This window comes from Hyla sarda (assembly GCF_029499605.1).
Source record: "Hyla sarda isolate aHylSar1 chromosome 2 unlocalized genomic scaffold, aHylSar1.hap1 SUPER_2_unloc_2, whole genome shotgun sequence".
Classification (NCBI taxonomy): Eukaryota; Metazoa; Chordata; class Amphibia; order Anura; family Hylidae; genus Hyla; species Hyla sarda.
Window position 1 is genome coordinate 33,768 of NW_026607607.1, and position 12,655 is coordinate 46,422.

Sequence of the window (12,655 nt, forward strand, 5' to 3'; positions counted from 1 at the left end):
GTTCTCGGAAGGCACCCAGACCATGCCTCTCTATCCAAAAAGACAGGTCAACCGAACCCCTCCCTTCTACCTCAATTGACCTATCACCCTTATGCAGAGCCTCCAGGAGGCGCCGCTGCAAGTGACCCCCAGAACCAGATGGAGACGGGGACCCTCTTGATTCCCCGGCAGCGACGCTGGCATAGCTTCTAGCAGTCACCACCAGGGGGGCAGCCGAACCAGCAGTACTCTTTACTGATCCAGTGACATCCCTTTGCCCGCCTCCAGCACTCTTCTCTTGCACACCGCTAGCATCCCTCTCTTGTACACCTCTAGCACCCCTCTCTCACACACCGCTAGCATCCCTCTCTTGCACACCGCTAGCACCCCTCTCTCGCACACCGCTAGCACCCCTCTCTTGCACACCGCTAGCACCCCTCTCTCGCACACCGCTAGCACCCCTCTCTCGCACACCACTAGCACCCCTCTCTTGCACACCGCTAGCACCCCTCTCTTGCACACCGCTAGCACCACCCTCTTGCACACCGCTAGCACCCCTCTCTTGTACTCCTCTAATGCCCCACTCTTGCACACTGCTAACATTTTCATGCAACATACCATCACCAAAATTTTCACTCTCTTTTGCACTCTTCCCTTTCACACTATTATCCTGGCTAAACTTTCCTGAGCTGGCCGAGTTATTTGCGTATGCCACGGGGGTTTGTGCTGCTGGTCCCGCCCCCGATGACCGCTTTTTCGGTTCTGGCGATGTTACTTCCAGTTCCAGTGATGACACTTCCTTCAACGCCGATGATGTTCCCAGTGAGAACTGCTTCACACTGGGTGGGAGCTGTCCCTCCGGACGCACCCCCACCCCTCCTACAGCAGCCGACGTGCAGGGATTCCCCACAGCGTCAGTGCAACCTTCAGGAGCCACCTCACCCAACCGCCCGGGCTTTTCTACCAATCCAGACGCATGGACACTCCCCCCCCCCCTCACAGAGGAGTGCCCTGCTACGCCCAGATCGCTCAGGGGACCGCCCCCCGAGCAGACAGCAACATCACCAAGCTCCGGCACTAGGACACGCCCCCTGCCCACCTGGGGTGGTCCTGCAGCATCGGAGTCGCCCACCTTAAGCCTGTCCTGCCCTTCCCTACCGGCAGGACAGGCGGGCTCCTTGGCGTCTGCAGCCATCTTAGAAACCTTATCCACCACGTACCCCCCATGCTGGCCCCGCTTTACAGCAAAAGCGGGGTCGGGCAGACTGGGGGGCCCACTAGCCTGAACCACCTTTTCAGATGGCCCAGACTGCTGGAGAGAAGAATAAACAAGTCTGGTGACCTCTCCTTTTTTCCTTTTATTTCTCCTCTTCCTCTTGCCCTTCACCTCAGTATCTGGGCCCAAGTCATTTCCAAATGAGAAGTTCTCAAAATGGGTAGGTGACTCTTGGAGCACAATCGCCTTCAGCAATCCGCCACCAATTAACCCATTGCTGCTGCCGCTGTCGTCACTGCTGTCATCTGACGTTACAGGCAGGGCTACCTGAGCAGGATTTATGTATGAACTCTGGGTTGTGTCCTCCTCCATTTCACTCTCCTCTGCACCACCATCTTGCTTCTCTTTAGCACCTTCCTCAGCACTGTCCTCTTTCTCCACCACCATCTTCCTCCACACTGTCCTCCTCAGCACTGTTCTCTCTTTCTCCTCCACCATCCACCTCCACACCATCCTCCTCTGCACTGCTTTCGCTGTGACTGACCTCCTCCTCTCTTTCTGGGTTCTGCTGGCCTCTGAACCGACTTTCATTGCAGAGTTTTTCTCTGAAGATACCAGCCCCTTCCATGATCTCCATCCTCACCCTTTCTACCTCCTCAACATCTTTTTTCAGGGTGCGCACTTTAGCCGAATACACTGGCCTTAGATTTTTTGAGGTGTAATCAGCCTGGTAACGGGCAAATTTGAAGTCCTCTCTTAGCCCACAAAGCATTTTGCCAAGACGCTCATACTCCGCCATTTTTGCTTGGAGTCGGGACCCAAAAGTGGCCAAAGACTCCCTGGGACCCAATACCCCCCATTGCTGGGGTTCAGAGGTACCTTGCCTCCCCATGTTTCTCCTCAACTCCTCACCTTCATGCAGGCCTTTACCTGCAGCCTTTCTTGTAGCCTTCCTTGCAGCCTTGCGGCTTCCAGATATGGACGGTGGAGTTGGTTCTGCATTTCTGCGGATCCTGGAGGATCTCCGTACCCCATCCTGGGAGTTGGCCGTTGCAATGTCACCTCCACCTCCCGCCGGCCTGGTACGGGAGGTGGGGACGTTGGGGTTCATGCAGGGAAGCCCTTCCCCGAAGGCTGCCACAAACTTGGGGGGGGGGGGGGGGGAGGGCTGGTGAAAATCCTGCTGCTCTCTGGTTCTCTGGTTCTCCTGGAGCTGACGATCACACAACCACACCCTGAACAGGAAGTAGTGCAACAGCTGGAGACACCCTATTTGGGAAGCACTGCTGTAGGGTAATTTGGAGGTCGATACAAATCCCTAATTTAGGCCTCAAATGCACATGGTGCTCTTTCACTTTGGAGCCCTCTCATATTTCAAGGCAACAGTTTTGGGTTACAAATTTTTTTTCTCTTCTTTTACCCCTTAAGAAAAGGTAAATTTTGGGTCTACACCAGCATGTTAGTGTAAACAGAGTGTACCATATACATTTGAGGCCTAAATTGGTGATTTGCACAGGGGTGGCTGGTAGTTACAGCAGTTCTGACATAAACATAAAAAACACCCATATGTGACCCCCATTTAGATAACTACACCCCTCACGTAAAGTAACAAGGGGTATAGTGAGCCTTAACATCCCACAGGTGTTTGACAAATTTTTGTTAAAGTTGGAGGTGAAAATAAAATTTATTTTATTTTTTTCCCTAAAATGCTATTGTTACCCCAATTTTATCATTTTCACAAGGGGTAATAGGAGAAAAAGCCCCGCAAAATTTGTAACCCCATCTCTTGTGAGTCAGAAAATACCCCACATGTGGATGTAAAGTGCTCTGTGGGTGAACTACAGGGCTCAGAAGAAAAGGAGCACCATTGGGCTTTTGGAGAGAGAATCTGGCTGAAATTGGAAGCCATGTGTGTTTAGGCCACCATGGTGCCAGAACAGTGAACCCCCCCCCCCCCCCACACACACACACACACACACACACATGTGACCCCATTTTGGAAACTACACCCCTAATAAGAAGTGCAGTGAGCATTTACATCTCACAGGTGTCTGATAGATTTTTTTGAGCAGTGGTCTGCCAAAAGAAAAATGAAAATTTCATTTGCACAGCCCACTGTTCCAAAGATCTGTCAAATGCCAGTGGGGTTTAACCCCTTAAGGAACCAGCCCATTTTCACCTTAAGGACCCAGCCATTTTTGCACATCTGACCACTGTAACTTTAAGCATTAATAACTCTGGGATGCTTTTACTTTTCATTCTGATTCTGAGATTGTTTTTTCGTGACATATTCTACTTCATGTTAGTGGTAAATTTTTGTTGAGGCTTGCATCATTTCTTGGTGAAAAATTCCAAAATTTGATGAAAAAATGGAACATTTTGCATTTTTGTAACTTTGAAGCTCTCTGCTTGTAACAAAAACAGACATTCCAAATAAATTATATATTGATTCACAGATACAATATGTCTACTTTATATTTTCATCATAAAGTTGACAGGTTTTAACTTTTAGAATATATCAGAGGGCTTCAAAGTTCAGCAACACTTTTCCAAATTTTTCACAACATTTTTTAAATTGGAATTTTTCAGGGATCAGTTCAGTTTTGAAGTGGATTTGAAGGGCCTTCATATTAGAAATACCCCACAAATGACCCCATTATAAAAAACTGCACCCCTCAGAGTATCCAAAATGACATTTGGGTAAGTGTGTTAACCCTTTAGGTGTTTCATAGGAATAGCAGCAAAGTGAAGGAGGAAATTCAAAATCTCCATTTTTTACACTCGCATGTTCTTGTAGACCCAGTTTTTGAATTTTTACAAGGGGTAATAGGAGAAAAAGCCCCCCAAAATTTGTAACCCAATTTCTCTAGAGTAAGGAAATACCTCATATGTGTATGTAAATTGTTCGGCTGGTGCAGTAGAGGGCTCAGAAGGGAAGGAGCAACAATGGGATTTTGGAGAGTGAATTTTTGCTGAAATGGTTTTTGGGGGGCATGTCACATTTTGGAAGCCCCTATGGTGCCAGAAGAGCAGAAAACCCCCACATGGCATACCATTTTGGAAACTACACCCCTCAAGGCAAGTACCAAGGGGTCCAGTGAGCCTTAACACCCCACAGGTCTTTTACGACTTTTCGTTAAATTCGGATGTGTAAATGAAAAAAAAAAAAATAATTCACTTCCAGGCAGTGGAAGAGAGGTGGTTGTGGTTGTGATAAATATAAAGCAAATACACTATGTTGAGCTAGCGACTGTTTGTCTGTATACAAGAGTGTGAAGCATACAAGTGAGTGAGTATAAAAGTGAGGGGACTTAAAATTAAGGGACTTTAAATTCAGGAAGTTTATATTGAAATATTTGATTTTTTTTTCTTTTCTGTTAATTTTTGCAATCCCCAAATCTAGTATGACCTCCATGTTGGAAAAGGCAGTCCAGTGTGCATCTTGCGCAATGTATGCAATCCTTGAACAACAGTTTGAGGGTGCATATTGTTGTGTGAGATGTGTGCGAGTTGCTCATTTAGAAGCCCAGATCCTGGATCTAGAGGAGCAACTGGCAACACTGAGATGCATTGACAACCCGCAGAGTAGTCTCCTGCTCACTGAGCAGGTACTCTCTGGGGTCGAGGTGGGGATGGATAGTGGGACGGAGGTGCAGGACAGTCAGGCAGTTAGCTGGGTTACAGTTAGAAAACGGAGTAGAGGGAAAAGTGTCAGGGAGGCTAGTCCGCAACTGGCACACCCAAACAAGTTTGCCCAGTTGGCAGATGAGGGGGATGTCATTTCAGAGCTAGCGGTACTGCAGCAGGACTTTGCCTCTGACCGCCAGGGGGGGTGTCTGCTCCAGTAAGGAGGGAGGGAGGAGAGCAGGGCAGGTCAGACAGGTACTGGTAGTGGGGGACTCAATTATTAGGGGGACAGATAGGGCGATCTGTCACAAAGACCGGGATAGCCGAACAGTGTGTTGTCTTCCTGGCGCTCGAGTTCGGCACATCGCGGATCGGGTTGACAGGTTGCTGGGTGGGGCTGGAGAAGACCCAGCAGTCATGGTACATATTGGCACCAATGACAAAGTAAGAGGTAGATGGAGTGTCCTTAAAAAGGATTTCAGGGACTTAGGCTGCAAGCTTAAGGCAAGGACCTCCAAGGTAGTATTTTCTGAAATATTACCTGTACCACGAGCCACACCAGAGAGGCAGCGGGAGATTAGGGAGGTAAACAAGTGGCTCAGAAGCTGGTGTAGGAAGGAGGGGTTTGGGTTCATGGAGAACTGGGCAGACTTTGATTTTAAAGGAAACAGATTTCTGACTATAGCTAAAGACCATTATCTGTCCCAAATGGTGCAGTTCCTGACCAGAGGGGGCGCCCTACTAGACTTAATATTTACCAACGTACTGAAACTGACAGAGTAATTAATGTGCAAGTAGATGGACACCGAGGAAATAGTGATCATAATTTAATACATTATAACTTGTTCTTCAATAAGGGAATCTCTCGAGGGGCCACAAAAACAATGAACTTTCGAAAGCAAAGTTCGATCAACTCAGAGAAGCCCATACCAATATAAAATGGGATAATGTCCTCAAAAATAACAATACTGACACTAAATGGGAGACTTTTAAAAATATCTTAAATTTTCACTGTAAGATGTATATACTTTATAGGAATAAAAGGGTCAGAAATAAAAGAAAACCAATATGGATGAATAAAAATGTTAAGGGGGCAATAAATGACAAAAATAAAGCATTTCAGTTACTAAAACAGGACAGCAGTGAAGAAGCATTAAAAAGCTATAGAGAAAAATGTGAAATATGTAAAAAACAGATAAAAGCCGCAAAAATAGAGACAGAAAGACTCATTGCCAAAGAGAGTATGACTAACACCAAAATGTTCTTTAATTATATAAATAGCAAAAAGGTCAAAAATGAAAGTGTTGGCCTTTTAAAAAAATGATGAGGAAGAAATTATAAACGGGGATCAGGAAAAAGCAAATATACTAAACAAATTCTTCTCCACTGTATTCACTGAGGAAAATGAAATGCCAGGTGAAATACAGTGTGATAAGGTAAACTCCCCAGTACAGGTCACCTGTCTAACCCAGGAAGAAGTACAGTGCCACCTACAAAAAATCAAAATAGACAAATCACCAGGTCCAGATGGCATTCACCCCCATGTTCTAAAGGAATTAAGTAATGTAATAGACAGACCCCTATTTTTAATATTCAGGGACTCTATAGTGACAGGGACTCTTCCCCAGGACTGGCGCATGGCAAATGTGGTGCCAATATTTAAGAACGGGTCAAAAAGTGACCCCGGGAATTATAGACCTGTTAGTTTAACCTCGGTTATATGTAAATTGTTTGAGGGTTTCCTAAGAGATGCTATTTTGGAATATCTTGATAAAAATAAATGTATGACCCTGTATCAACATGGCTTTATGAGGGATTGATCCTGTCAAACTAACCTGATCAGCTTTTATGAGGAGGTGAGCACAAGACTGGACCAGGGGCAATCGCTGGATGTCGTATATCTGGATTTTTCCAAAGCATTTGATACGGTTCCACATAAAAGGTTGGTGCATAAAATGAGAAGGTTTGGGCTGGGGGAGAATGTGCGCAAGTGAATAAGTAACTGGCTCAATGATAGGAAACAGAGGGTGTTTATTAATGGTACTTATTCTGATTGGGTGACTGTTACTAGTGGGGTACCACAGGGGTCCGTCTTGGGTCCTGTCCTATTTAATATATTCATGAATGACCTTGCAGAGGGGTTGAATAGTAAAGTAGCAATCTTTGCAGATGACACCAAACTCTGTAAAGTGGTAAACACTATAGAGGACAGTGCACTGTTACAAATGGATCTGGATAGGTTGGAGGTTTGGGCTGGGAAGTGGCAGATGAGGTTCAACACTGATAAATGTAAGGTAATGCAAAAATCCGAGCTGGGATTATGTATTAAATGGAAGAACACTTAGGACGACTGACATGGAAAAGGACTTAGGAGCCTTAGGTAACAGTAAACTTAGCTGTAGTGACCAGTGTCGGGCAGCTGCTGCCAAGGCTAATAAAATCATGGGGTACATCAATAGGGGCATAGATGCCGACGACAAGGAAATAATGCTACCGCTGTACAAATCACTAGTCAGTCCTCACATAGAGTACTGTGTACAGTACTGAGCACCAGTGTACAAGAAAGATATAGTGGAGCTGGAGAGGGTTCAAATCCCACTAAGGACAACAATAAATAAAGACTTATTATTATTATTATAATAACGTCAGCAGAGAGCACTGTGCTCGTGATGTCATCAGAGAGCATTCCAAAAAGAAAATAATTTCCTCTGTAGTATTCAGCAGCTAATAAGTACAGGAAAGATTACGATTTTTTAATAGAAGTAATTTACAAATCTGTTTAACTTTCCGGAGCCAGTTGATTTAAAAGAAAAAAAAGGTTTTCACCGGAGTACCCCTTTAACCCCTTCATGACCCAGCCCATTTTCACCTTCAGGTCCTGGGCATTTTTTGAAAATCTGACCACTGTCACTTTAAACATTAATAACTCTGGAATGCTTTTACTTATCATTCTGATTCCGAGAACTGCTGTAACAATCAGCCACCCCTGTGCAAATCGCCTCAAATGTACATGGTGCACTCTCCCTTCTGAGCCTTGTTGTGCGCCCCCAGAGCACTTTGCGCCCACATATGGGGTATCTCCATACTCGGGAGAAATTGCATTACAAATTTAGAGGATCTTTTTTCCCCTTTTACCTCTTGTGAAAATGAAAAGTATAGGGCAACACCAGCATGTCAGAGTAAAAAAAATTATTTTTTTACACTAACATGCTGGTGTAGACCCCAACTTCACCTTTTCATAAGGGGTTAAAGAAGAAAAAGCCCCCCAAAATTTGTAAGGCAATTTCTCCCGAGTACGGCAATACCCCATATGTGTCCCAAAACTGTTGCCCTGAAATACGACAGGGCTCCAAAGTGAGAGAGCGCCATGCGCATTTGAGGCCTGAATTAGGGATTTGCATAGGGGTGGACATAGGGGTATTCTATGCCAATGATTCCCAAACAGGGTGCCTCCAGCTGTTGCAAAACTCCCAGCATGCCTGGACAGTCAATGGCTGTCCGGCAATACTGGGAGTTATTATTTTGCAACAGCTGGAGGCTCCGTTTTGGAAACAGTAGCGTACCAGACGTTTTTCATTTTTTTGGGGGAGGGGGGCTGTGTAGGGATAATGTGTATATGTAGTGTTTTTTACTTTTTATTTTAGGTTAGTGTTAGTGTAGTGTAGTGTAGTGTTTTTAGGGTACAGTCACATGGGCAGAGGTTCACAGCAAGTTTGCCGCTGGGAGTTTGAGCTGCAGCGCAAATTTTGCGCCATCTCAAACTTGCAGCACTCACTGTAAACCTCCGCCCATGTGAGTGTACCCTGTACATTCACATTGGGGGGAGGGGGCAAACATCCAGCTGTTGCAAACTCCGAGCATGCCCTTTGGCTGTCCGTGCATGCTGGGAGTTGTAGTTTTGCAACAGCTGGAGGCACACTGGTTTGGAAACACTAAGTTAAGTAATAAACTTTCAAGTGTTTTGCAACCAAACTTAGCGTTTCCAAACCAGTGTGCCTCCAGCTGTTGCAAAACTACAACTCCCAGCATGCATGGTCTGTCAGTGCATGCTGGGAGTTATAGTTTTGCAACAATTGAAACAGCTGGAGGCACTGAGGTAGGAAACGGACAATGTTTCCCAACTAGTGTGCCTCCAGTTGTTGCAAAACTACAACTCCCAGCATGCCCAGACTGCCCAAGCATGCTGGAAGTTGTAGTTCGGCAATATCTGAAGGATCAGATGTTGCCGAACTACAACTTCCAGCATGCTTGGGCAGTCTGGGCATGCTGGGAGTTGTAGTTTTGCAATATCTGGAGGTCCACAGTTTGGAGACCACTGTATAATGGTCTCCAATCTATGCTCTTCCAGATGTTAGAGAACTACAACTCCCAGCATGCCTGGACAGACTGAGCATGCTGGGAGTTGTAGTTTTGCAACATCTGGAACAGCACAGATTGGAGACCATTATACAGTGGTCTCCAAACTGTGGACCTCCAGATGTTACAAAACTACAACTCCCAGCATGCCCAGAAAGCCAAAGGCTGTCTGGGCATGCTGGGAGTTGCCGTTTTGAAACTCCCAGAGGCAGCAGTGAGATCGCTTTACGGCGATCTCACTGCTGCCAATGAAGATGCCGCACTGCTGCCGGAAACTCACCTCCGGGACGCAGCGCCGCCGGGACCGCCTGGAGGACGTCGCTCGCAACGGGACCACTCGGGACACCGCATGGTCGGGTAAGTGATGCCGGGGGATGGGTAAGGGACACTTAGCAGAGCGGTGTGTCCCCCGATCCCCGTGATCGGGACTTACACACCGCGCTGCTAAATATTCTGATAGCGAAACGCTGCTATTAGCTAGTCAGAGTTGACCAGCTGATAGCAGCGATCGCTGGGGGGGGGGGGGGTGGGGGATGAAACCCCCCGTGGTCGCATGGTAAGATGGCTGGCTATCAGTGATAGCCACCATCTTACCGGGCGCTGCGGGATGCCGCGAGTAGCGGCAAAAATGTTCATGACGTACCTGTATGTCATGGGTCGGGAACACCTTGCCACCCATGACGTACAGGTATGTCATAGGTCGGGAAGGGGTTAATGGTATAGAGAACTGTGTCTAGTGCATTAACTCTGATTTTTTGCCCATTGAAACCAGTAGGCCCATTGTGGTCTATGGGGAAAGCTGCTGAGTTGCCCATAGCAACCAATCAGATCGCTTCTTTCATTTTTGAAAAAGTCTCTGAAAAATGAAGGAAGTAATCTGATTGGTTGCTATGGGCAACTCAGAAACTTTTCCAGGAAAATATGCTGAGTTGCCCATAGCAACCAATCAGATCGCTTCTTTCATTTTTGAAAAAGTCTCTGAAAAATGAAGGAAGTAATCTGATTGGTTGCTATGGGCAACTCAGAAACTTTTCCAGGAAAATATGCTGAGTTGCCCATAGCAACCAATCAGATCGCTTCTTTCATTTTGCAAAGGCATTGTGAAAAATGAAAGAAGCAATCTGATTGGTTGCTATGGGCAACTGCACAACTCTTCCTCTACACTGGTCTTGATGAATCTCCCCCATAGAGGGAGATTTATCAAAACCTGCCCAGAGGAAAAGTTTCTGAGTTGCCCATAGCAACCAATCAGATCGCTTCTTTCATTTTTGAAAAAGCCTCTGAAAAATGAAGGATATTTTTGAGATTTTGGAAGCTGGGATACTCACTACACCCATGCATATCTAGATAATTAAGTATGGGAGGAACTTAAAAAATGTTTAAAATCACATGGAGATTTGACTTTACTTCATTATGGTCGAATAAAGCACTTAAAGAATTCCTTAAAATTAAAGATTCACTCTTTTGGATGAAAAGGGGCTTATTTATGTAAATCAATTATACGCTTTAGGTCAAATAAAGTCGTTTGAAGAGATAGCCCATAAGTGTGTGGGGGGAAGACAATCAGAAACATTGTTTTTTACAAATAAGTAACACAGATCATAAAGCAATAAAAGGAGAGATTGGAGATTTCAGGGATTCTATATATAAGAAAAGTTTAATTAGACTATTTCCTTATGCAAAGTTGCTGTCTGGGCATGCTGGGAGTTGTGGTTCTGCAGCGGTTGGGGGTTCACAGCTTGAAGACCACTGCTATAGAGGATGCAAATGTATCTGAGCCCTGGAACTCAAATAATGTGAAATATGAGATGATCAAAATGGAGCCCCTGCACTAATTACTTGGGTTCTGAGGTCTGTAAGGTCCATAGTAAAAACATCAGGTTCTGTCTATAGCAGATACTAAATCATGGCAGCTCAAAGAAACAAGCAGTCATTCTGACATGTCACATGTGATGTCATAGACAGCTGGAGGCCTGACATCCCACTGACAGCCGCCCGAGCCTTCAGTCTGTTCCAGTGCGATTAGTGAGAATAGTGAGATTAGCGTCTTCTTTTTCTACTTGTCTGAAATGGAGCTAAAAGGACTGGGGTTCGTCCCCCTCCTGTTGGCGTTTTGGTGTGCGGCCTGGCTTGCCACCAGCTACATCATGACGGTCGTCCTCGGCCATGCAGCCTCGCCACTGATGAGCATCAGGTAAGATAAACAAGCAAATGATTCTTATTTCATGGGTTGGGAGTGAGGAAATATCCATAATAACATTGGTTTCTTTTCCTTCACAGTGACGTGGGAAATGTCTTTCCCGAAAGCATATTATTCAGAATTGGATTCATAGGGACGTCCATTGGCACTTTGGTACTAACCTTTCTTATTTATAAGTATATGGTTATGCATACTGAAGAGTTCAGGGGTCATCAGGTCCTGATCCAGAGGATCCTGCTGGCCATTGTGTGGGCCTCCTGTTTTTCCACAGCTGTTATGCATGTATTGTCCCCCGAAGAATATCCCAGGATACACTTTGTCAGCACGATAATTTCCATTACATGTGAAGCCTTATACTACCTTGGGCAGTCCATCCAGATGTATAAATTACCAGGAGCAAAAAAAGTCATCCACCATAGTAGATGCACCTGCTGTGGCCTGACTTTTGTCTGTGTAGTTTTCTATTTTGGATATGAAACATTAAAGGAATTATTCCATAATGATGAAGACTGGGACGAGATCCGTGAAATCCCCATCATAATCATCGAGTGGGTGATGCTTCTACTGATCCTGATAAACATCGTGACCTATTATTCCACCATGCAGAGGTTATTGTTGACCGTCTCCAGAAACAGCTGCACACTCTCTCTTAGAGTAAAAATTGATGACTTCGGGGTGTAGACCACCACGGGGGCCATCAAGTGGACTTCTGGGAGAGATACTGCACAGGACACGGAAAACATCTAAAGAAGAATAACTGGGGGACTACATATGGTGCCAGTAATCATGACACAATAATATGAGCTGGTGATATTACCTATACAAAAAAAAATAAAAAAAATGTAAAAAAAATATTGGTGTGTGAAGTGTAATACCTAGTTAGAAAAACAGAATCAAATTCATCATTATAACCCCCCTCTGCATTACCCTGTTTATTATTTTTCAAGCAAGCACTTTGTTCTAATTCGTCCACTCTCTGGCGTGCTCCTTGTATAAGGGGTTTGGGATACCCTTTTTGTTTAAAACCATCCTCCAGGTTCTCTAGTTGTTGTAGGTATTTTTGTGTGGAAGAACAATTCCTTCGGTTTCTTTTCATTTGACCGAATGGAATGTTCTTCTTCCATTATTTAAGATGGCAACTGTTAAAGTCGAGGTATCTGTTTGCATCCACCTCCTTAAAATAGTTGGCAGTATGCGAACAGCCATCCTCAATATAGATATTTAAATCCAGGAACTCACATTTTTTGGGGGGACTGATGCAGCGCTGCCTTTGGATA

The 12,655-nt window shown here is 45.3% G+C and overlaps 1 protein-coding gene across 1 annotated transcript; it reads left to right on the plus strand.

Annotated features, from left to right (window-relative positions):
• Nucleotides 1–10,769: 10,769 nt before the first annotated feature.
• Nucleotides 10,770–12,185, plus strand: LOC130298359 (uncharacterized). The gene is made up of 2 exons (XM_056551291.1): nucleotides 10,770–11,372; nucleotides 11,459–12,185. Exons 1-2 carry the CDS (start codon nucleotides 11,248–11,250, stop codon nucleotides 12,057–12,059), a joined length of 726 nt encoding a protein of 241 aa, XP_056407266.1. The 5' UTR covers nucleotides 10,770–11,247; the 3' UTR covers nucleotides 12,060–12,185.
• Nucleotides 12,186–12,655: the final 470 nt, after the last annotated feature.

What these genes read in the sequence shown, in the direction of transcription:
- LOC130298359 (XM_056551291.1), top strand. Translation starts at nt 11,248, where the DNA reads ATGGAGCTAAAAGGACTGGGGTTCGTCCCCCTCCTGTTGGCGTTTTGG. An exon ending in TCGCCACTGATGAGCATCAG is followed by an intron (nt 11,373 to 11,458) that starts GTAAGATAAACA and finishes TTTCCTTCACAG; the next exon opens with TGACGTGGGAAATGTCTTTC.